Source organism: Opisthocomus hoazin, chromosome 5, assembly GCF_030867145.1.
Source record: "Opisthocomus hoazin isolate bOpiHoa1 chromosome 5, bOpiHoa1.hap1, whole genome shotgun sequence".
Lineage (NCBI taxonomy): Eukaryota > Metazoa > Chordata > Aves > Opisthocomiformes > Opisthocomidae > Opisthocomus > Opisthocomus hoazin.
Genome location: NC_134418.1, coordinates 20105081 through 20131340, shown reverse-complemented (window position 1 = coordinate 20131340; position 26260 = coordinate 20105081). Strand labels below are relative to the sequence as shown.

Below are 26260 nucleotides of genomic sequence, written 5' to 3'. Positions count from 1 at the left end.
TGTCAACAAAACCATGGTTGTTTTATTAGTTTTCTGTTCTAATTTTCCTGTCAACTTTTCACTGATCTGCTCTTTTGATTTGGGGTAAGCAGCTTTAGTCCAAAGAGTAGTCAGCCTTTTGTGCTGAGCAGAGGAATATCAGGAGCCAGATTTGGATCCAGTTCTATCCGAATACTGCATTGTTTGTTAAAAGCCTCTTAGTGAAACTGGTCAGAAACCTTTCATGAACTTTTCTTATGTAGCAATTACTGTTATTGCTGTGTTGAAATGTAAAATGTTTATGAAAAGGTGTCAGAACTGATGCAGCTTTGTCTTATGGGGGTAGAAAACCAACAAAACATGGTGTTGGTGATACATGCTTATGTAAGGCTTTAGAGAACCAGCATTTCAGTTCTTTATTTTGAAGTAACACTGCTAGTGAAATTTGTATAAAGCAATTAAAAATGTCAAAGGATTAAGATCATCAAGGACTCTAGCTGAGAACTATATGCATTGGCCTCTTCTTTAGAAGAGATACACACTCCTGGTTTCAGTATCTCTTTATGTCCACCAGCTATTTAAGGAATTTCCTTCTTGGAGACCAGAGGAGTTCAGAAAATTGAGGCACACTGATCTCTAATGCCTCAGAATTTGATGATTTTGTTATGGGTTTTTTGTCAAACTCTTTTTGGCAAAGTTTTTCTGAAAAAATACAGAAAATCACTACTGCTTAAGATGAGTGGCTGTAGAAAGTGGTGTCAACATGAAATACGGAAATTTGCCTAGCTCTTTCTCAGGCTAAACACTTTGCTAGGCTAACCCGGGGGCTTCTGGGAGCGATTGGATTTTGGGTCTTTCTGCTAACTGTAGCCTCACTGGAAGCATAAGACAGCATGCTTGTGGTTTAGACAGCAGACGCAGAAACTATGTCATCTAACTGCGACTTTGATAACGCTTTGATGTATTGTGTCTATAATGTATTTATCTCAGCTCAGTGCGTAATATAAAGAAGAGCTTGAAGATGTGCATTTGTGTTTATTATATTTTTTTTAAAGGCATTCACCAAAATGTTTTATGGTCAATGCTGTCATTAAAATTAGATCAGACAGCGATTTTCTACTGTTAAGCTTTTCCTTAATGGGTTCTTTGTCTTCTTTTAACTCTATTAGGCATTACATGTTGCATCACTATCTAATAATGCAATAGAGTTGTTCTCTGTTTATGTCGTCCAGGGAAGTACTCCAAGGGAAATGAAAACATATTCTTTGGGTTCTATGGTCACGGATAAAGACTTCAGCAGATCATTTTTATTAATAGGAAACAATTCTCGCCCGTGATGGAAAACAATGAGTTTATAAGGGAATAGTAAGGAATACATGTAACTTCCTGAAGAGCCTTTCTGGGGGAGATCCTAACCCCAAAACGCCAACGGTGCCAGTGCCCGCTTCCCACCTGTCCCAGGCCAGGGAGCCGGAGAGCGGGGGGAGCTCTCTGCAGAGAGCTGCCCCTCGGGCTCCGGCTCCTTTAATCCTCCCGCAGGGCTGTGCAGCGGACTGGGCTTTCCATGGCCTTCGGCAGGCTGCGGGTCCCGCGGCCGACACGCCAAGAGAACGCGGCGGCGAACAGTCCGCACTCCCCCCCCCGCTCTCCGCTCGGCTCCAGCAGGTGAGGTGCGGGCGCAGGCCGGCCCGGGGACGCTCTCCCGCCAGCCGCGGGGCTGCCGGCCGCTGGGCGGGTTCCTCCGCTCCCCTCAGCAAGATGGAAACCGGCGCGCGCCGTGCTCCCGCGCGCGGACGAGGGCAGGGGGCGGCGCGGGAGGCTGCGCGCCCGCGGAGCCGCGCGCGGACAGCGCCTGCCGGCGGGTCCGGCCGCGGCGGTGGCGGAGCCCGCGCGCCGCCGGCTGCCGTTGGGGCTGGGCGGGAGCCCGCGCGGCTGAGGGGAGGCGGGGGGGGGGAGGTGAGGCTGTGGACCGGCCGGGAAGTTTGGTGGCAGAGCCCGGCCCCTTCCTTGGCAAAGTCCTGCGGCTCTCCCCAGAGGAATACCGCGCCGCTTAGGATGAGCGGCTGCAGGAAGCGGTGTAAGCGTGAAATACTGAAATTTGCCCAGTACCTCCTCAGGCTAATCACAGGTTCTCTTCACACAGGTAACGGCTGTTTCTCTTTGTAGTCGGGTTGTGCGGCATGATAACGAGCAAATTGCCGGAGCTTAATGTAGTGGCGGCATTGGTTTATGTTATAATTCCTTTCATCTTGTAAATAATAATAATAAAAAGAAATCTGTGAACTGTTTTGTGGCTGAGCATCATGAACCCAGAATATAAAGTCTTATATAGTCTTTTGTTACCGCGGTTAGGCAGTGTAACATTCTGTAAGCATTTACACACCCGAATCCAAATGGGAACGTCAGTGTACGTGCTTTCACCTGTGTACAGTAAAGGTAATGCAGAGTAGTCGCACGGTGGTCAGAAAGGATGAATCTCATGGTTTTGATTTTCACTGTTCTTTAACCTGATTTACTTTGACAAGCAGACTACATTCTTTTTCTCTGAGGCTTGGTTTGGTTTATCTTAAGATGTAAATCAGCTGCAAGCTGTCAATATGTATCTTGCTGTAAACTTTAAATAACACTTGTGCTTTTTGCCCTTAACAAATTTGAAACACAAATGGCTGTCAACATTTTTTCTGTAACCTTGGACAAATGGTACAGTATCAGATAAGGTTTCTAAGCTAGCCTGAACAAACAGTATAGTCGTCATCTTAGGACTTTGGAAAATACACTCTTCTCACAATTCAGCATTTTCTATGGCCATTCCCAACAGCTGACAAATCGGATAGCTTACATGATGTCATTTTGTGTTGATAAAATATAATTGCATTTCTTCCTAGACTTCAAATATTTTTTTTCCTTGGAAAAATCATTAAGCTGAGGTGCAAGTCCAATATCAGCAGATAATAACCAATTATACTAAGGTGACTTGAGAATTAAAAGCCGTTCGTTTTACTCAAGAATTCTGAATGTTTCAGTTTAGGCACTGATGGAAAGATTTGAAAGCAAATTAACTTAAGTAATAATTAGTATTAAGTATTGGTGCATGCAGTATTACATATTGATGCATACAATTTGTCGGATTTGGGGTTATAATGCTGTAAAGGTCCTGACATAAATATTGGCAACGAGTACTTTATAGGATGCTTGTAACTTGTGGAAATCTGATACAGCTTTTTAGTAACTTTGAATGTCTGGTATTAGAATTTCCCTGACTGTTTTCTGTACTATTCCTAGCCTATTGTGGTTTCTCTTTTGTGACTTCTGTCAATTCAGATTGCTCTAAAATGCTGGCTTCTTGCTCCTGTGGGTTGCTACAGAAATTAAGTAATATACAATGCAAGAAGAAAAGCATGTTAGAAATGAACACCAGCGCTGTGTTTCACAGTGTCATCCAAGCTTTTTCTCTCCTATCAAATGATGCACACTATGTTATTTTTCAGACGGACGTTTGTATTGCAAGCTTTCTAAGATCACAATTCAAAACCATTTTCAAGAATTGCTGTGGATACTAATTCTTGTGTTACTACTAAAAGAAGTTCTTTCATTTATAATGAAGAAGCACATTTTCAATGCTAGGTTACTGGAAAGCCAAGTAGAGTGGTATGAAACGTTTTTCCTTAAAGGAAACAAGTAAGCAAAAGAAACCCCACTCTTGGGAACTCTTAAGAACTGAGACACTTCCTAGGAAATTTTCAGTTTGTTTTTACTATAGGTAACAGTATCTTACTACTATTATTAGGTTAATAGACCTCATCATGTTCAAATGATGCAATAGATGAGATCAATATAATGTGATGATAATTGAACCACTAAGAGAGGCAGAGCTCTGCTGTTCAGTTCTTGCATAGCCCAGTCTACTCGTTAACCTCAACTGTTGCAATACCAGTTACTGCTCCCCTTGCAAAATCTAATGCATAATTCATTATGTTGATAATTAGTTGATAATTAAGATGAATGAGGAAGCCTAGTTGAAAGTGTTAGAAAGTTGTACTTTAACTTGTGTATTAAAGATACTTCTGTTTCTGTCTTGAGCATTCAGAAAATGTAGGATATCTAAATAAGCACACATTTTTGTTTCTGATAGTTTCTTACATCCATTCCTCCTTTCTGTATTGGTAGGCATGTTGAATATATACTTAATCTATATCAATACAGATTGGTACAAGCTCTGTTGCAGTTGATGTGGTTACACTGATTAGAAAATAAGAAAGTGAGCTACAAGGAAGACTGGTTTTACTGGCTGTAGGCCCAGCTAAGAAGTCACTGTTGAATACTGGTTTTACTGCTCACGTTTCATATCCATTTACAGCATTATGGGCCTGTTGTGTGGTGAATCTCAGTATTTAAAGTAAAAATTATCTCATATAGCTGCCTGTGATAGTACATAAATGTAAACTTGTGCTTAATATTCAACTCTGCTGTAACCAGTATTAATGAAACAACCTCCTTGCTTGAAGGTAAATGCTGCGTAAATCTTTATGATGGGTTTTAAGTGGCAACCTCTGCTTGAATACATATCTCTTCTGACTTTTTTTTTTTACATCGTGCTACTATGTTTGACAGCAAAATGTAGTGAGAAGAAATAGTCTTTTAAACAAGGTTTTTTATTTTTTGCAATTTCTGCTACATATTAAGCTGATGTGTTTCAACAACTGAAATAGACTCCTGCAAATACTTCAGGACAGCATTTCTCAAACATCATACCCATTCCAGCTCTATTGCCCACTGCCTCTCGAGGTGTATTGGAAGTCTTTCAGGCATGTTCATATTAAATGCTTGTCATAAAGGAGGCTAGGTTTTCCTGGAGAGATTCAAATTTCCAGTTAGCATGCACGTTTACAAAGAAAGAAGAAAGAGGAGAACAACTGTGGCTGTGGAAATTGTACTCTCTCTATCAAACTAAAGCAATGTCACTCTTCTAGGCTGATGTAAATAAGGCTATGGATTGATTTTCATTTTTTTAATCTGTAGATTGATGGCATTGGTGTAAAATAACACTCATCACAGGCTTGAGATCTTTCTTAGTTTAAAAAATAAATCTATGGGAATGTGGGATGTACTTTTTGATGGCACGTTCTCTGAGAAACCGGATTACCAGAAGGTAATCTTGAGTCTTTAATTTTGCCTGTTTGGCACAGAAATATTTTCTAGCCTACTGCCAAGACGAAGGCATCATCTCAGCATAGACCTTTTTTCCCTGAAGGTGTGGGAGACCCTAGCACAGGCATCCAGGGGCTTACAGCAGTACTCCAGTGACTGTTGTGACGTGCGGAAAACAGACTCCACAATCTGTAAGATTGTAAAGTAGGTATCTTTATTCAGCACCGGGTGGCACGGGGGGTAGCCCCACCAAAGTTGTGTGTGCCGAGCAGCAACTTTTCAACTTATAGAATCAAGTATTACATATGCATTAGATTTCCCAATGCACCTATATTGTGTGTGTATAGAGCTTTTTTTTGGCTTAGTTCTATCACTGGCCGGATTCCTTGTTTATCTTCCTGTTTTAGGGGATATTGCTTAACTCTTACCGGTTGCTGGCCTTCTTTGAGTCTAACTTCAACGGGTAGAGCATTCTTCGCTCTTCCAGGCACATCAGTGGCCCATACCCCAGGGTATACCCGGTTTAGGACCTCCTCAGGAATTTTTCCTTCTGTGTGGGAACTGGTTAGAAATAGACTCAGTACCTGGATATATTGTCGATCCTTCACCTCCAGAGTAATTTCTTCTTTTTCAAATGTAATTTTTGCACCCAATTGTTCCAACAAATCTCCTCCCAGAAGTGCCTTTGGGGAGTTGGGCGTATACAAGAATTTGTGGATACCCCATTGTTTTCCTAATTTATACTTGAAAGGTTGACAAAAGTATGCCTTTTCACTTTGGCCAGTCGCCCCTTTTACCATGATATAGTCGTTCCCCAGAGGCATCAAGGCTTGATTCAAAACAGAGTATGTTGCCCTCGTGTCAACCAAAAATTCTACCTCTTATTGTTCCCTCCCTAGCTTCATTATAACCAGTGGATCTGCTAGGGTGGATTCCCCAGGTCCCCGTCAATCTTCCTTTACATGGGCTATTGTTTTTTCTACCTGGCGGCTTCGTCCCTTCTTATTTTTTGGACATTCCCTTTTCCAATGACCAAATCTCTTACACAGCGCACACTGGTCTTTACCCAACTGGGACGATTCCCAGCTAGGCCTTCTTTCTTCCTCTTCCCTGACAACCGCCATCATTCTCCTCTGCCCTTGCCTGTATCCCTCCTCTCTATTGCTAAACGCTCTCCATGCTTCGTCCAGCAAGACTTCCAAGTTTCTACTTTCTGTAGGACGCAACTTCTAGAGTTTGCGCCTAATGTCTCCCGTAGACTGACCCAAAAATAGGGAGACTAGTTGTTGTATTCCTACCTCTGACCCAGGGTCCAGCGGTGTGTTATGGCGCATTACATCTCTCAGTTGATCCAGCAATTTGGATGGGGACTCGGAAGGACCCTATTTAACTGCATATAAAGCTGACCAATTTATAGTTTTGGGAATGGCCCTTTCCTTTAGAAATCCACTCTTGGTATGCCTGCAACCTTTCCATGTGAGCAGACCTGTTAGCATCCCACTTCGGGTCTTGGAGGGGGAAATAATCCTTAACCTAACCCCCCCACAGTTTTATAGTGGTCTTCAGCCAAATCACCCACAGTTTTCAAATTAGCTGTTTTTCTGTTTCGGTATATCATTCCAATCTGGATTGTGTTGTTTCATTATGAATTTGAATCTATTGACCCATTTAATGGCCACTTGGCCCCATCTTCCAATTTATACAGAGGCCACCATTGATTAAAATATTTGATAAGGGTCCTTTTACCTTCTATGCCTCCGGTCCCAACAATGTCTTTCCAGTGAGCAAGTACACAGCCCAAGGGACTCTTTCTCAAAATTCCTCCTGGAGTATTACCCATTTCATGACTTTTCTATTGTTCTTTTAGTTTGGCCATTGCTATTCTTTTACTAAGTTTCCACGCGAATCATTTCCTACAATTTGTTATAGTTTTCTCCCAATCCTTCTCCCACACATCCCAAATTTCCGGGATCAAATTTTCCTTTCCACACACCAATTTTACTACTTTAGATTCGAGTTGAGCCCTTTCCCAATTATAAAATGGCGGGGTTCGGGGAAGGCACTTAGGGCACCCTGCTCTTCACCTGCTAGATCATTTCCCCTTTTTATCCAATGCCCCCCTTCATTCAAATACTCCCAAGGTTTGAGCCCAAACTGCCTAAGGAGTGATTTCTTTTGCCCAATATCCTCACCAACATATAAAGACATTCATGATCTTACACATACACCTAAAACCAAAAATATTAACATAAAGTTCCCAAACGCACAAAATACTAAACAAATGTTGCCGGATAATGGAGTCCACGTACTCATCTAAGGCACGGACAAATCCGACTTCCTTAGACGAGAATCATAACCAATATCCTCCGGCAAAAAATTAAACAAGCAAAATCCCCACAATCATTTTAAACATTACACACAGAACAAGAGACTTGTCATACACCTCTCAAATGTTACTGCTCCAGTTAACATCCACCCAGTATCCACAAAATATCCCGAAAGCAATTGCATGGAGGTCTGCTTGCCCTTCTCCTGCTTCTTATATACAAGTCATTAGCAGGTCCATCCTGGCTCCCAGCACTGGGATGCAGCGGTGACCTCAGATTTGCTTGATTTACCCCCAGGATCGCTAGTGGCCGCTCTGTCGGTCAGCAAATCCCCTCCTTACCAGGGTACCCTTTTCCCACGGGGACTATGCTGCACACCAGACATCTCTGCGATTTACCAGCAGCCCCGGCCACGTGTACGACTTAGACACTTCCCTACAAAACATACCATTTATATCCGCGGCTTCAGGAGGTTGTTGTCTGCTCTCCGGGTGAGTAGCCGGCAGCGGAGTCTCCTCTGAGGAAAGTGCTCGGGGCGTGTCTAGGAGCGACCACTCCGCAGTCGCTCCCACGGTGGAGCAGAGGGCCTCCTGGCTGGCTCGCCAAACTGACGTGTGGAAAACAGACTCCACAATCTGTAAGATTGTAAAATAGGTATGTTTGTTCAATGCCGGGCGGCACGGGGGTTAGTCCCACCAAAGTCGGGCGCGCCGAGCAGCAACTTGTTTCTTCAACTTATACAATCAAGTATTACACATGCATTATATTTCCCAATACGCCTATACATATGCATAATCTATCCCCGCTTTGTATTAAAATTAGTTCCAAGGGGTAATTTCCATAGACTCCTCCCAACTGCACTTGCGCAGTGCCTCCTTGTGGTGGTCGTCGGAGGTCGTGGGGATGAAGATAGGTGACTCCTCTTCATCACCTCTGGTTAACCTTTTGTTCTTGTGCAGACTCAGTTGTTTCCTGGCTTCCATCCAAACTATGGGGTAGGTCTTAACCAGTTCTTTAAGGCACCTCCTAGCCCCCATCAGACAACACAATAGTTAGCAAAACGTTAAGCACCATCAGCCCAGCCCCCCGCTGTGCATGTCAAAGAGCTAAACTGATAGCGCTCAACGATCCACCATCCACCAAAATTTCTTTTAACCCCTTCCTTCAGTTGCAGATCAATGCCTGAAGTCTGAGTCTGAGACAGCAGTTTACTATGAATGCTTTCCAAGGCTGCGCATTTTTATGGCACATAGCTTTATTAGATGTCCCCCTCCTGAACTTTGGAAATACAGGGTATATAAACGCCTGTTGGTTAGACCTTAAGGAAGGAGAAGATCTGCGCTGCTGACTGCTTAGCCTGAAGAGGGTTGAGATGTCTCCTTTGTGTCCAAGGAGAACGTCCACATTTCCAAAGTCCAGTAGTATGGATAAGAGCCCTCTCCATTTTTTAATCCATCATACAGCAAGACACGTAAACATCACAGAACCACACAGATGTCATAATAGGAGCCTAACTCTTTTGTGATGATTAGGGAATCCATCTGGGAGCGAGCAGACCTCAGGTTTAAACTCCACTCTGTGAAATTGCTCAGAGAGATCTATAACTGTCCTAAGAGCAAATATCATCATCACACCACTTCTTGATGTTTGTCTTCAGCAGAGTGTGAGAATAGGTCTCAGCCACATGGAGATCCCAAATGGTTTCTGCTGGCTCTTTGTCACAGGTAGGTTGAAACACCCCGAAGGAGGTGCCTCATTCTGTGACCCAGTTCAGGAAGAGAGGGAAATACTGAGACTGAATGTCCCACTAGACAGGTTTCCTGCCTTGTTCCCTTTCCTAGCCCATTCTACAACAAAACAATCACAAGGTGATTTTTAAATTTCATTCTAGGTTCTAGTGCATGGTGTGGGTTCCACGGTGGTTAGAATAAAAAGTTTCAGCTCAAGTCTTGAATTGTAGGTGTGCTTGTTGTGGATGCATTGGTAGAATGATGCTTGAAATTCAGGGAGATACACTGGGATTTCTGCTGTTGGAGTGATGCTTTCTACACAAGTTGGCAGAAGATGGGATCTGGCTTTTTTGCAGTGAGGCAGGTGTTGGTCTCTTCTCCCAACTAACTAGGGACAGGACGAGAGGCAATGGCCTCAAGTTGCACCAGGGGAAGTTTAGATTGGATATTAGGAAAAATTTCTATACTCAAAGAGTGGTCAGGCATTGGAACAGGCTGCCCAGGGAGGTGGTTGAGTCACCATCCCTGGAGGTATTCAAAAAACATGTAGATGTGGCACTTCAGGACATGGTTTAGCAGGCATGACGGTGTTGGGGTGACAGGTGGACTTGATGATCTTAGAGGTCTTTTCCAACCCGAAAGATTCTATGATTGTATGATTTTGATCTGTGGATGTGAAAACTCAGCCTTGCCAGGAACGTTTCAGGGCTGTTCAGTTATCAACTTTTTCAGTTAAACTGAGGAAAGTTTAAAAATGAATGCTTAAAAAACAAAGGGATTAGTTCAAATATATTACGAGAATGTAATATTCTAGTTAGCGATAGTAGATAAATATTCCAGAAGAACATTTTTCGTTACAGTTAAGAGGTTATATGAAAGAGAATATTGAGACTAATATGCTCTTAATTTTTACATGTAATTATACTTAATTTTCCTTATTTTTCTCCTCAGATTTAAAGCACAAAACTTAAAAGCACTTCATATTTAATCTGTGCGTAATCATGTTAAACATTGCAAATGAAATTATTTCAACAATTGATTAAATCATTTTCCCAGCCTTAGGAAGAATTACTAGAGATCAAAAAGTTTCATACATGTAATGCAAAAGAAAAAGTTTTTCCTTTAATAAAAGTGATCCTGAAATTAATTTAGTGTACCTTTCTCTATGTAGTCACTTCTCCTGCATAGCTTTGAGTGAGTAGTGCTGAAAATCTGGATGGTTTAAATAGGTGTAGGAATCAACAGTCACTCTGTCTCTCAGATGGTCTCTTCAGACCTTGAATAATAATGAGGGAAATTCCTGAATTATTAACATTAATTTTACTACTTCTACTTGCTAGTAGTCTATTTTCCTCTGGTTAATTTTTGTTTGTGATGTTACAAAATCTATTCAGTGAAGCCAAAGATCTGGAGTTATTGTTAACTGATTATTTAATGTGAATCTTCATAAGACTTTTTGCTTCCAGTTTCATAAGTGGAAGACAGAATATTCTTATGATTTGTGAAAGAAATCTGTAAAAGTGCTTTTTTTTTTTTTTATAGTTGGCAATATTCATGTAACCGCATTTTAAACTTCAGATCAGGTAGTCTCCATACATGCTGCTAATTCTAATACGTTCTGCTTAATTAAGTAAGTTCAGAGGAACTTGGAGATTTTGGCACAGCAGCAATGGAGAAGAAAAAAATCAGAGGGCTGCAACAGTTACAGTCCCCAGGCATCTGCCTACCTCTAACACAAGTTGCTGTGAAGCACCTCTGAGCTGCTCGTTCGTCAAACCCTGCCCAGCTCCAGGTCCCAGCCAGGCAAGCGCAAGTATGCGGCTGCTGCCTCTGCATGGCTTCACCGCGCTGCACTGACGGCTGGCTGGGCAGTTCATACACTGATTAATGGCTTGATCCAAACGCCTTTCGGGCCAATGATGTCTGATAGTTAGTTTGGCGGAGGGATTTAAAAGCTCCAGTTCTCTAGTTATGGTCTTTTGAATTTTGAGCTTGAAAGTGAGAGGTGCTCCACGTCCACAGCAAATAGACGTGTGCTTTTGCTGCGATGCTTGGTGGGATGTAATGTGGAAAAACAAATCCATGTGGCCGTTTAGCATCTATCCCTAAATTTCCTTTAGAGACTTTAGGAATTGTGGTTCTGAAGAAAGGAGCTTTTTTTTTTTCATGCTTCTTGACACAGTTTTTACTGGAAGTGATATGATGAACTGAAAAGAATTATCTAATGAAACTTCCTTGCGTCTTTCTCCTTAAATGGGATTTCTAGCAAGAGAACATTTGTCATCACCAGGGCTTTGGCCTCTGAAAACTTCTTCAGGTAAACTGTGAAAAACTGACAAATGAATGAAAAATAAGCTTGGAAAATAGAAATGGGAATATGTGAAGCATTTGGCTAATGGATTTTGTGATGGGATAAAGGTTTAATAGAAAAGAAAAAAAAAATTATAAATAAAACCAAATTGTTAAAATTCCGGTTCAGTTTTGTTTTCATGTTTAATTGTATTCATGTAACCTTCTGAAAAATGTATGATGAATTTTAAATTTAAATTTATTAGCTTAATACATGGCAAATAAATGAATGAGAAACTACACTCACTTCTTAAGGCTACATCTGAGTCACAGGAAGATTTTTGTATTTTCTGGAAATGAAGATTAAAGGAAATTATGTAAGAACTGCAGATATTCATGAGAAAGCATGAAAGGGAATAAATAATTCCCAGCTGCCCATACAAAAGAAACAAAAGTGCAAGAACTGCATTGCTGTACTGTATCCAACTGAACAAAGTAAAGAAGTGGAAATAAGCCATCACCTTTACATAAGTAAAATGGTCTTTAAAGCAAATTCTGCAATTTGATCTCTCTCAACAAAGCTGTGGATCATGTATTGAAGCATTTTGATTGAAACAAGTCCTACAAATGGTGACAGATGTCTATGATCTGTTAACCTACAGAGAGGCAATACAATTACGCAGTAAAAAAATTGAAGCTTTTTATCTTTTCAGTAGTCTCTGCCTTTTTGGTAGATCTTTGCCTTCTGATGTACTGGCAGTGGATTCTCACAAACCAGAAGTACCAGAAGTATTGGTTAGAAGATGGCCTCTGAACCTGATGCAAGTGAACTTGATGTTTCCCAGAACTGTTCCATGGATGTCCATGCATGAACTCAGAGACACTCCTTAAGTCAGCTAGGAAGAGCAAGCCTTCTGTCAGTACTCTGAAATCTGCATTTCCCAAACAAGAGACATGGCAAATCAACAAATGTTGAGAAACTAGCATGAAAGGATAGATGAACTTTTGACGGTTTGTATCTGGATGTTGCATCTGCCCTTGTCTAATACAGGGATTATATGCATTTAAGGATCAGTTGCTTGTCAGGTATCTTTGAAGAGTTGTTTGCATTTTTTAACTTGAAAAATCACAAGTAGAATGCCATACTTATCACAGTAAGTAATTCAACCCTTAGTACATTGCACTTTTACACTTGGACCTCTGCTTCGTTCCGTTCCTTTTCCAAACCTTGCAATGAAAGTATGTGTGCAGACCCAGTGACTGAGGACCCCATCCTTGTGCCAGCTCAGGGCATCTGCTTTTTGCCAGAGCACCGAGAGCTGCAGCAGTGGGTCTCACTGATCCTTCAGATGTTTCCAGACTTCTTCCCGTACTGGCTGGTGCTGAGCTGTCATGGGCTCCTTCCGAAGCAGGAAACATGCTATGCTCTTTTCTTCTCCGTTCTCATACAACTTCATGAGGTGATTTTAATGCTGTGACTGCAAAGCTTTCTCTGCTCTAGGATGAATTTGATTAAGTGGGAAAATGAGGGCTATCAAGTAGGCATTTTAATTGTGCTCTTGCCTTGCTCTCACAATGGAGGAGTCACCGTGCTGTTCCCTGTAGGGACATGATGCTATGAGTTTAGGGCACGCTGTGGCATGTCAGAACTCTTTTGATAAAGAATTACGTTAGCACTCAGGAGTATGCTACCAACTGAATAACCCTGGCTTTGTTCACTCAATGTATTTATAAATTCATGTTAAAAAGCAGAAGTGGAGTTTTCTATGTGTTTTTTTCCTGCCACTTCAAACTGTTTTGAACAGGGTAAAACAGAAGAAAAGCTTTTGCTCTGTCCTATTTAAGAAGAGGAATATCTCCCATGCAAGACTATTATATGAACGCCCTAAAAATGCTTCTGCATTTCTTTTCACTGATCTCATAATGAAACAATGTTCAGACGGTGATGCACTGATGTATGTCCACTGTAATAAATTTTCATTTGTCAAATATTTTTTTGTAGCACAAATAGAGGGTTTTTTGGAAGAAATAGTACAGGGTAGACTCTTGAGATAAGAGAATTTACAGCAATGTTTACTCTGCATAAATCCATAAAAAAATTGTGCTACTTAATTACTCTACAGTGTGTAATGAAGAAAGCACAGTGAAGAAATTTTACTCTAATGAGTTCTCAGCACTGTCTCCCTGATGACATTTTAAAATTTTCCTCATCAGTTCTAATGTAACCATAGAATTTCTACCGTCTTCTTCAGTCCTCTGCTTTGATCTCATAAATTCTGAAATACAGAGACAAACTATAATAAGAGGACTTTGCTCATCATTAAACTTCTAACAGTGATACTCATCTCCAACCAGAGGTGAAGTAGCAGTTACAGGTGACTGTTGCACAAAATCTATAAACAGAGGAAAAACAATAATTTGAAAGTTTTATTCGAGGTTTCCTTGTTATTATGGGGTGAATACGGAACTTTAACAACCAAGGAAGATGAATTACCATTTTTGAATGCAGTTTAATAATGGCCCATTAACTTCTATTGAAAATATATGTAAAATAAAATGAGAAGTAGAATACATTAAAAGGAAATAATAATCCAGAGTTTCAGAATAATCCTAAACAATGAGAAACAAACAGAGCAGATGAAAAGGATGTTCCTCTTTTTATGCTAAATGAAGTTATTTATAAAGGAGCTTGTAGCTTGCAGATGTCATGAAAAAGCTGAAATGTAAACATTCATGGGAAAATATAGGTTTCATATGTTTCCAAATGCTATTTTTTTTTGCTTTGTCTTGCTGAAATATTTCTTCTTTTGATACCAAATCAATATTGTTCATCAACCTGATTAGTCTTTTTCCATTTTAAATTTTTTTTAGAGGAAGAGAATCTCAGATTTAAGCTCTGCATTTCTCTGTGTTGCCTGTGAGGTAGTTTGAACCGCTAGGATCTCAGATATTTTTCATATTTTCATATACAGAGGTGCAGTGTTCTCTTTCTATATATAATTGCATGAGTTCTAGTGTGCAAGGGTGAAATCTTTGTCATGTCCTGCTTAGGGAAAGAAGTGTCATTAATTTCAAAGAAACCAATCAAGATTTCATGTGAAGTTCTCTATTGTCCTTTATGTTTTCTCAATTTCCTGATTAGCATTGATTAATTTTGCTGGTACAGTCTTGGTATTAGTCTGCCTCAGAGAGAAATCTGGGCATGGGTGTGGTGGATGCAGAAATGTTACAAGGTTGGATTTTGGGTACGTTTCTTGCTTCTACTTGAGTGAGACTCCTAAACGTGCAATATCAGACATTGAGAGAAAAACACCTGAAAAAACAACCCCAAAAAAAGCACCGAAACTTAATATATTTTTTTTAAGCACTCTTGGCAAATTTATTAATTGATTTTTGCCTGAGTCCTCTTATAATGTTGCTAGGATTTTTCTTTTATCACATGGTCAAGTACAGAATCACAGAATGGTAAGGGTTGGAAGCGACCTCTGTGGATCATCTAGTCCAACCCCCCTGCCGAAGCAGGGTCACCTACAGCAGGTGGCACAGGACCTTGTCCAGGCGGGACCTGGCTTCTGAAAACCACCTTTTTTTATGTTATCCTGAAGAAATAGGACCCCTTCTGCAGACTTTTTGTTTAGAAGTAGACTGTACTGTAGATAGTACTCTGAGGCAAAAGACCAAGTCGTATTGAATTTAGCAGCTGTTAGCTTAAAAGAAATTATGGGAAATGCTGAGACTGCCATAACTGAGTGCAGTTGTGCTACATTTTGCTTCAAGCTGGAGCAGATTAGAAATATTTTTATTCACCCCAAGAAATCAATCCTAGCAATATACCTCTCACACTGCAGCTACAGACCTAGTATGAACTTCCAGCAATTTTGTAGATCACTCATGTTTTAAGTAATGTAATTAATTTGAAAATGCATGATAATAAACCACTGCTAATCGCTCACAAATTATGAGTTTTCCCCTCTTCAGAAAAGGGTCTAGATGGGCTGCCTTTTCTTCCCCAATTTGCATACCTCTCTTTCTTTAAGCAGTGTAAAACTCAGTGTTGTGCACAATGTTTCAACTTCCAATTTTGTAATCCTGCATATGGCAGATTGACTGAACATCACAGAAGACTGAATCAGTAGTGAAGAATCTGTGTGGGTAGAAGGATATCTTGAAGTAGGGGATCTAAAGGCAATACCCTAATCTTTTTTAATATATTCTCCTGAATATGTTTAAATATTTCACTCAGACATCCCATGTTTTTAACATATTAACTCCATCTTATAACCTATTTCAAAAAGTTTTTTGCCAGATGCTTCCAAAAAGAGTTGTCTTTGAAGTCTTAAGATTTCTTGTGGTATGTTAATGGAAAAAGGACAAAGTTACCATGCTGCATACCATTTCTTTGAAAAGATTAGGTTTTTATTCTCTCATTCCAAATCTGAATCTTAATTATAGTGAAAGATACAGTTCAGCTTCTCTTACAAATGACACATTGAAAAGCATCCCATAGTCAGCCTTAATGATCTCCCTTTGGAAGTCCTGCGTTCTGTAACACTACAGAATGTCCAAACTGTTGACATAATTTATAAGGATAATATTAAAACTTCATCTATATGTAGGACACAGCACTTGACATTATGTTTGAAAATACTGTTAAAGGAACTCTTAGAAAGTTACCAAATAATGTGCACAAAATGATAGCATTAAGGCTATCTCAGCATTACGTGATATATTGGACAGAGAGGAACCTGATGAGGTTCCACAAGGGCAAATGCAGGGTCCTGCACCTGGGGAGGAACAACCCCATGCACCAATACAGGCTTGGGGCGGACCTGCTGGAGAGCAGCTCGGCAGAGAGGGACCTGGGTGTCCTGGTGGATGACAGGTTGACCATGAGCCAGCAGTGTGCCCTGGCTGCCAAGAAGGCCAATGGGATCCTGGGGTGCATCAAGTAGAGTGTGGCCAGCAGGTCGAGGGAGGTTCTCCTTCCCCTCTACACTGCCCTAGTGAGGCCCCACCTGGAGTACTGCGTCCAGTTCTGGGCTCCCCACTTCAAGAAAGATGAGGAGCTACTGGAGAGTGTCCAGCGGAGGGCTACGAGGATGGTGAGGGGACTGGAGCGTCTCTCCTATGAGGAGAGGCTGAGGGAGCTGGGCTTGTTCAGCCTGAAGAAGGCTGCGAGGGGACCTAATAAATGCTTACAAATATCTGAAGGGTGGGTGTCAGGAGGATGGGGCCAGACTCTGTTCAGTGGTGCCCAGTGACAGGACAAGGGGCGATGGGCACAAACTGAAGCAGAGGAAGTTCCGTCTGAATGTGAGGAAGAACTTCTTCCCTCTGAGGGTGACGGAGCCCTGGAACAGGCTTCCCAGGGAGGTTGTGAAGTCTCCTTCTCTGGAGATATTGAAGACCCGCCTGGACAAGGTCCTGTGCAGCCTGCTGTAGGTGACCCTGCTTCGGCAGGAGGGTTGGACTAGATGACCCACAGAGGTCCCTTCCAACCCCTACCGTTCTGTGATTCTGTGATTCTATTGCAGTTCTTGACTGTGTGTGTACTTCTCCTTGAACCATTGTACAGAGTAGCTTGGAGTATAGAAGCAATAAGGAGTGAAGTATACTTAGAGTAGAAATTTGGGTGCAAACTGTACTAAATGCGATGTTAAAGTACACAGACTATTTTTTGGTTGTTTTGTTCATTTTATAGGGATTTTCTATCGTATGCAGATTTTGTGCACTGATTCTTGAAGACAGTAAAATGGTAGATAAAATTTAATGTAGATTAACATGAAGTGGTGCATGCTGGGCAAAATGATCTTTATGTCTAAATGATGGTAAGCTTACTGTTACCAGTCAGGAATGAAACCCCGGGGCTGATAAAGCTGTGAAACTCCTTACTAAAAGGGTGTTGTAAGTGCAAAAAGTTCTACATGCGTTCAAAGGGACAAGCGGGGCAAGCACTTGGAAAACTGGGACTCACTAACTAGGGTAACTGTAGTTTACATAAGAAATCCCCTGACATTAAAGTAGTCTGTGGCTAGAAAAGTGTTGGGGAAAACATTCGATATGCTTGTCCTGCTTGTCCTCTTCTCTTGGCATAGACTAATAGCTGGTGCTGAAGACAGGATATTGGGCTAGACGGATCCTTAGCATGAAACAATACAGTCATTCTGAGTTTTAATGTTGAAGTCGACTTCTCTGCAATAAGGATAATATCACTGCTTCAACGGATGGTAGAATATCACAGTTTAACAGTTGTGACCCCTGCCTCTTCCTAAAACGTGTTCATGACTAGATCATCTCTCCTGAGCCCCTTCCTGCAGTCACCAGAAGTTTAGATCAGGTAGTTTGCATGGAGTTGTAAACCACATATGAAGTCAACTGAAACATTTTTTTCAGACAGTAGAATTAAAACAGTCATAGTATATGCGTTTTTTAATATCTTGTGTTTGTTAGGCTTCACATATGGAATAGCCTTAGAATAAGTTCTAGGACCTAGTGTGCATATATATATTTTGCTTCCCTGGAGTGAAAATAATGCTCTTGCTCTACTGTCATAGTGTTGGATATGAATGATTATGTTTGAAGACCTAATGAAAATCCACAAGACTAGCCTTAAGTCTAAATACTTTTGTACCCCCTCAGGCAATTGTGCTCTTTAATGTCCTGAAAAGGGGTTAGAAATTTACTGATGGAAGAAAAGATAAGTATGTAACAGCTAAAGCGGGGAGAACTAGGGAAGATGGACTCATCAGTAGCACTGTCAATAGATTATCATTCAGATGAAGGTATAAAAACACACAATGAAAATCCCTGCACTTTTTGATCTCCTTCATAGTTTTATTTGTGGCTGTTAAGTGAAAGATGTAAGCTAGGAATAAAAATGAGAAACCCAGACAATCTTATTCACCCAAATGTGACAATATATGCATATGCTTTTAGATGACTGCAGTAATGGTACATAATTTAGCTTTTAGTTTAAGGAGTGGCAAAACACTTCAAAACTGGGATAACCACATGTTTGTATTTAACGAAGAGTCTGCAAGGGTTGTCTTGAATGTGAACCTGCATTAACAAAAAATATTTTCCCCATTTAATAGTTTAAATTTTGAATTCTCTAAGAACATTAGAGGTAGGTGATGGTCATTTCAATGCCATATTTGGATATAAAATAGATGGACAATCTGGAATATGGCAGTAATATGTTGCCTTGGAAATACGCGGGCACTGAACTATGCGCTAACAGCACTTTGATCTTTAACTGTTTTTTTGATGTCACTGGCGCTGATAGAGCCAAATAGAAATGATAGAACTGATAAAACTTAACACTGCTTTGTCACCGTGGTGAAAGCCAACCTTATGCTCTGTTACACTGGCAGTCACAATACCATAGTGACACCGGTCGTCAAACACCTCTGTTCTCTTTCCCAGTACGGTGTGGTGGCCTTTACTCGCTTTAAGGTGTTTTCAGACTATATGTATTTTTAACATTTAAATTTTCTGTGTATAACCCAATTCATTTAAATTCTACTTTCAGATTTTTATGTGTCTCTGAATTTGTTCAGATATTAACTAGAGTGACATACTTAGTGTGCTACCAAACTCTTAATTTGCCTCTTGTCTCTTCATAATGACAGCCTGTCAGGGAAGACAATGCAATTCACTTTAATATCTCTTTCAGTTCCAAAGCTGAAATATTTACTTTGAAGTAATTTAAAAAACAAACAAACAAAAGCCCAACAAACCCACCACCATCTGGAATCGAACTCCTGAAATTTCCACTGCAAAAAGCTTTCCAGATTAGATCAGTTGCTTCTCTAAACATTGGCTAAGATACTACCTTTAGATTCGGTTTCATGAGTGCCTGTTATAGTTTGGCTGCGGCTGGCAACAAAAGGGCCACGCGGCCGCCCCTCCCCCCACTGGGGTGCGGAGGAGAATGGAAAGAAACAGGCAGAAACTGGTGGGTCGGGATAAGGGCAGTTTAACAGAACAGCAAACGAAGGGAACAGTAACAACAACGATACTGATAAGGAGAAAACACAAAACAAAACAGCAGAACGCAGAGAGCCACTCTCACCGCCCGCCACTGCTGCGTGCTCCCGAGCCGCGACTCCTTCCTGCCGCCCAGCTTCCCCCCAACCAGAACCCAGCATGACGGCACATGGTATGAATAAGGGTATTCATTCTGTATGGCCAGGTTGGGGCAGCCCATCCGGCTGTGTTCCCTCCTGGTGAATATTAACCTTGTCCTGGCCGAACCCAGGACAGTGCCAATTTACGTCTTTGTATTTTTAACTGAAGTCTGTAGCATGGTGAAAGTATGTGTACACTTTGACCTTTATATGGGAATCACTCCACCAAAAAACTGCAAGAAATGAAAAATTTTCTTTTCCAAACATCTTTTTAAAGCTACAGCAGATATTCTTAGAATTTTACAGATGAAGTTTTGTCATTACTGTGTTTCCAGAATACATCATCTGAAAATAAGTATATACAGTATTATTGGGAGGGGGTGCATCAAATAGGCTCTATGGCTTTTAAAACTGGTAATATTTTGATTTACTCTCCTGAACTTTTTATGGAGTGCCCATGTAGGCAATGTAATTAAATTTAAATATAAATTAAAAGTGTCTGGGATAGGGAAAAATGGTCTGTTTTCATCAGCACCCATACTTCATTAATTTAGGAAATTGAATAAATCTGAAATTAGGTACTCAATTTTGTGTCTCCGTTAGTCTACTTTTTATTGGCAGATTTGTTATTCTTTAAATCCCTTTTATGAGGCATGTGATTAAAATCGAACAGCATTTAGCATTTGTGGTTTCCATTCCAGCCATGGTAAACTTCAGTTAATTTCAGGAAAAATAAGTGACAGCTGATCATTTATATTTGATTTGTGGTAATATTTGTAAAGGTCAGCAGAAGGTAGATTCATTAGTCAACTCTGAAAATAGGAATTAGGATTTTACGTCACTTTCTTGTCCAAAGTTTGTGGATTCTTCAGTCTAATGGCTGCATTTAATTACCTTAGTTGGAAAAGAATTTCTTGAAAATCCCAGATCAGATTTTCTCTTCAGCTGAGTCCTTTTGGACAAGGACAAGACGCGAGGCAGGGGCTCTGGTTTCTGCAGCGCTTGGGAGAGCAGAGTTGCTGGTCAAATGTGATACTAACACACACACTCAGGGGCATCCAGCTTGGAGCAAAAAAAATTCAAGTTTGTTTTTAATCAAGTAGAGTACATATAGTAACTGCTGATATTGATGATTTAGATTATTCTGGATTATGGAAAAGTTATGATTTTTACATTTAGAAAAATATATGATATATTCAAAATATATGAGTACACCCACTTTTAAACAAACCCCCTTTTAAACAAACTTTCTTCATGTTCCCTTACAAGTTTTAAATGCATTCATATTCAGGCATCTCTCATGTCAGGTACAGTCAGCACTCTGACTAATTCACTAACAGTGATGCCTCTGGAATCCTTGACAGTAAAATCTGTAGAACTTTCTGTAGAAAATAGTTACGAAATTATTACTGTAAATGTGAGTCTAATGGTTATATACCTTAGGCAGTTATGCCAAAATATCATATGTTTGTTTCCCAACAAACAAATATTAACCACCAGTGATAAGCTGCTCTTCAGTTGCTGTACTGCAGCCTAACACAACTTTCATAAACTTCTTCCGTTATCAGGTCAGGAAGGAAATTACAACATAACAGAAATCTAAGGGATTGTCTTCATGTGCAGATTTAATTCAAATTAAGTAAAACTGCTACATTTCAGAAGAATCAGAACTGAAGTGACCTTATTTTAATTAAACGTAATTCATTTCTCAAGGAAATTAAACCAAAGTCTGTTTTAATTCTGAATGAGAGAGTCTCAATAGAGACTGAATTAATTTTAACTATTCCACCTTACTGATTAATTAATATTTAACTTTCCCGAGTAGCCTGTGTGCACAGCTCCTCAGGAGCCCTGAAAAGGCAGCAGGGCTTTTTAGTGAGGACAAGAAGATTTTTAATTTCTTAAATCAGCTAATAACTTTTAAAAATACAACCAAACAAAGAAAATTAGATGCAAATTAATGCCGAGGGAAAATATAAAATAAGACTTTCAGAAAAAACTGCCTGAAGTAAAATAGTTGCACATACCCCAGAGAGTGAGGGTGAGGAGAGAAGATGGAGGGGAAAGAAGAGTATGAGGGACACTAGTATCTAAAAATGTGCATGTATGCACAGACACTAGTACATCTATATTATTGTGTACCAGATTCATCCTCGGTATAAAGCTATTGGCAAATCTGTACCAACGAGGAGCATGAACCAAGAGAAATAGTTAGGGGACAGCATGGTGTCATGTCTTAATCTCAGCACTCTGAAGCTGTGAGATTGAAGGCAAAATTATCAAACTCTTGATTTTTCTAAAACACAGTGTAGAAATATTTATTCCTTCAAAAACAGGCTGGTTTTTGAGTTCACAGAGTTACAGCAGTAACTAAAATCCAGCTCAGGGAAGACTGGTGGTAGCTGACGGTCACTGCTCCTGTTCAGTTTGATGCATCTGTTACCCTGACTGCTGGTTTTGGAAATTTCATCATGGCTCAGGTCCTCTCCCTCTTGCTGCACGCAGGTGAATGTGAGTGCCACCACATACCCAGCCTCCGCGTTCACAGTGCTCTGAAACTTGAATGCTGAGTGACAGACGTGAATGGAAACAGCAGGGCATTCCTGCCCATGTAAAGACTTACCAGATGAAGTGCTTGAAGCTCCTCAAATAACTGCTGTAGTCTATTGTGAGAAACTAATTGAATTGTATGTATTGCTTACAGGAAGTTCTGGGCTGATCTATTAAATTACTTACCTGTTGTCTGTACAGTATCGTACTGTGTCAGGAATTGAAATGACAGTGTAGGAATGAGTCCAGTTCTTTCACGACGAGTCTGCTGAGATGTTTTTATCAGTCAGGTTATGCCGTATAGCAAAAGATGTTCATGCTCATCAGGGAGAAAATTACCGTCTAATAAGTGATGGAGTTTTCCTAAATATTCTTTTTGGCACTAGAAGTAGGCAATTTATTATGTGGCCCCTCCCCCCTTTTTTTAATTGGTAAGAGCATGAATAATAGTTTGTGTTCTGTCTTACCAGGTAGAGTTCAGCAGTGAGCAGAGAAGGAAAATACCATGTCATAACAGAAAATAGAGTATCTAAAATTTTCAGTGCTTGTATGTTGACTGTTTACATCAATAAGAAGGACATTTATTTAAATACATGTATTTAAGAATGCGATTTTACCTGCATTGCTGCTGATCTAAGTGAGAAATTTGTATTTTCTTTCTGTTACAGCTTACCGATAAGACAAATAGGTACTGTCTCATTGTATATGAACAAAAAATACATTTGTTCTAGACATCTTTTTTACAACACTGTTCTTTCCAAGGAATGCAATATCTTGCTTGTATTCTGTGCTACTAGTTTTTTATATTTAGTTAATCTGCATCAAATACTAGATTTGGAGTCCCAAAGTACTACTGCAAAGTATTACAACTACTTAAAAATCACCAAATTGTACACCCAGAGATGAGGCATTCCACACTCTAAACAGACTGAGTGAGGCTCTGGGACACTCTAACTACCTCTGTACCTACTTGGAGGTACATTGGCCAGCTTTAAAGTCTGACAGAGCAAAGGATAAGAGGCAGAAATGGTTGCACCACAGTGAATCAGAAACATGAAGTACAGATCATGGAGTGCTATGGATCTGGGAGCTGTGGGAAGGGATGTGCGATGCTGAGGCTTTAGCAAGGTGGGCCACAGAGGAGCTGAATTTGAAAGAAAAAGCTTTCCAACACATATTATTGTGTGCAGAGGGCACGAGAAAGGTGATGACTGGTGGAATATATCATTAATATATCCTGCTTCGAGTTTCTGCCCCCTTACGTGCTGAAGCGGTATGGAAGACCCTCACTGCACTTACAGCCTCCTGCAGATTGAATATGGTATAGGAAGCATATTCATTCAATATTCATATTCAGTGCTGAAGGTCAGTGGTTAGGAGGCCAAGCAGTGCTAGGCTGCGATTTTCTGATTTAGCTGAATTATCTCTATCCATTTAAGCATCACTTATTTTGTCTCTTTTCAGTGGGATAGGTTTGAACTGGCAAAATTGATACTATTTACTACAATTTCAAATTATTTTTCTGGAAGTTCACAGTGGTTTCTTCAGGTAGTGCAGGCACCTGTTCACATACAGTTAAATTCTTTGTCTTTTGGTACTTTCTACTAAGTCCTTTTTAGCCTAGAGAATCCAGTATGTCTTGTAGTACTCAAAAATGTACAAAACCACTGTTTTAACAGTTCTGTATGCTTGCTCTTCAATTCTTTCATACTTTTGTAATCATTCTGAATGTTTTGTTTGCCTTTTTTTAAGTGCTGCTGAGCTAATGTTTTCTTAGAAGTATGAATTATGAGAATAAGTTTCCATTTTTCAGTTGCTGTAGTCTGTAGTGAGTTCAGCCCCCTGTGGTGAGATGAAGTTGATTTTCCTACCTGTCTCATGTTAAGTTGGCTACGTGGTTTCATCTGCCTGCTGTCTTTCATCGCTTCATCTCCCGGTCACTCAGTTCCATGTTGTAATTCTGCAGTTCTTGCACCAAATGTCATGAACAGATTTTTCTAGCTTCGTTATTCATCCTCTTTTTCTGAACACTTATGAATTTTTTTGAAATTCAGAAGCTTCAGCACTGACTCCACAGGGACTCCTGCATTCTAACCTTGCTCTGCTGTGATGTCTGGCCAGTTATTTCTATTCCATTTCCTGCCGCCCCCCCCCCTATTTTTTTTAACCCATCTGTAAATCCTTATAACTTAAAAAATTATAACTGTTAATCCTTATGAGTTAATAAGTCATCTCTTTCTTTTGCTGTTACCTTGTCAAGAGTTGCAGCTAAGAGAGAGCAGAGTGGAACTTACACTTTTAAGAATGGCTGTCTCCTTGAAGACCTGACTCCAAAATAAGAGATCATACGCATCCTGAAGGAAACTGATGCCATGAGACCTGCCTCGAGAGATCAGTGTTTACCTTACATCCAGTTCGCTGTGTGCCATTCATTTATTTAAATGAACATAAAGCTCTTGATAATTTTTTTAACCTTTTCTTTTTGCTTTCTAATGGAATAACAAGGTATTAAAATACATTACAAAGGCAGACTGTAACTATGTGGGTTTTTTTTCTCTTTGTTCAAAATGTAGCTTTTTACTCAAAAGGTTCTAATATGCTTATTTTTTAGAAACTGTTTTGTTCTTACCCTCTTTCCATATTCGAAGTATACTAAGACAGCACTTAGGTTTAGTGATGGACTTGGCAGTGTTAGGTTTACAGTTGGACTCGATGATCTTAAAGGTCTTTTCCAACCTAAACGATTATCTGAATCTATTCTATGATTCTTAGTTAGCTGCTGTGAATTTCTTCAAAACGCAATATGAGGAAGATATGAATCTCTCGGTCCAGTGCTTTAGGAGGCACAGTAATGTCTTGCAAAGATTCTTCCACAGATGCTACTGGCAATCATAATGATCTGTCATTTACAAACAAAGCATGGTTGACTAGCTAGAATGCAAAACTATGATTTGAGATTTTTGTTCCACCACCAATTCCCTGACAAGGACAAGTTATTTCAGCCCATGGGTAAGTAGATTGGGACTCTGATGACCACATTCTGCTGAAGTCCGAGAAAACGTGGATAAAACTGCTGCCTGTGCTTTGATCCTTTGCAGTCGTAGAGCAGAAGTCATTCTGGTAGAATTAAGTAGCTTGGTATCTGTCTTATGATGTAGGATTAAAGATTTAGCATCCCAGCACTGGATTCCTGAAAAGTCCAATGAAGAAAATACGTCAAAGGCATACAAATGCATGAGTGCGGTAGCACATGACTCAATACAAAGCAAAGTTGCCAGGACAACCCTCTCTCAGAAATGAATGATAAGCTACTTTTATATAATTCTGTAGCAGTCACAGCCTTTCCTTGTCCCAGCCGGAGGCTGGAATACCTCTTCTCAGAATGTCACCTTCCAGATAGACACTTCTTTTTACTACACAGTTTGTTAACCTTCTCTGCTCTCAGGCAGTCTATTGCACAGTATCCTATCTCCTAGTGACACAAAAAACCATATTTAGGCTACTAAAAATTCATCATGTGTAATTTGTTGTAGATTTTGTCTCCTCACTGCCTCCCCAGGCTGAGAGCAGTAGCTGTTGGAAATGGACTGCCTAAATTACATGGCAAACTATGATAAATTTCCAGGCAAACAACTGTACCAACTGCTAAAGTAAACTACTCATTTTCATTTCAGTCTGTTGTAAAAATGCAATCAAACATCCTGAATCCCAGATGGATGTTTATAAGATTTAATTTGTTTCACTCTGTACTATGGGGGGGGGGAGGAATTACATGTCCCGAAAGTGAGTTTTCTTTTAAAACTTGCATTTACGTAATTACTTTTAGACAGTAGTTTTTTAAAAGAAAAATACAAACCCCAGTAAAGTTGCATTTTGAACAATTCCATTATACTGCATGATAATTTGAAAAATAGATTGCAAGAAAAAGAAGAAAGTGTGAATGATTCTGCCCCTCCCTTAAGACTTACACTAGTCTGCTGTAGACCTGATGGTAAACTAGGGGATATGTTTTTTAATTTTACAGTGCTACTAACAAAAGGGCATACCTGTCACACTAATGCCTCTGAATGCTCCTTTGGTTTTCATTTGGTCACAGATGTCCTTCATG

At 40.2% G+C, this 26260-nt stretch overlaps 1 protein-coding gene across 5 annotated transcripts in view; it reads left to right on the top strand.

Annotated features, from left to right (window-relative positions):
* KCNIP4 (potassium voltage-gated channel interacting protein 4) overlaps positions 1 to 26260 on the top strand; it is a 475426-nt gene that overhangs the window by 112575 nt on the left and 336591 nt on the right. For 2 of the 5 annotated variants that reach the window (XM_075420633.1, XM_075420628.1), the window contains exon 1: positions 2012 to 2122. The exons of the other annotated variants lie outside the window; for them this stretch is intronic. In XM_075420633.1, coding sequence (XP_075276748.1) covers positions 2035 to 2122 — 88 coding nt within the window. In that variant the 5' untranslated portion in view covers positions 2012 to 2034. Of the gene's footprint in view, positions 1 to 2011; positions 2123 to 26260 lie in introns of those variants that run through there. 5 annotated transcript variants of the gene reach the window in all.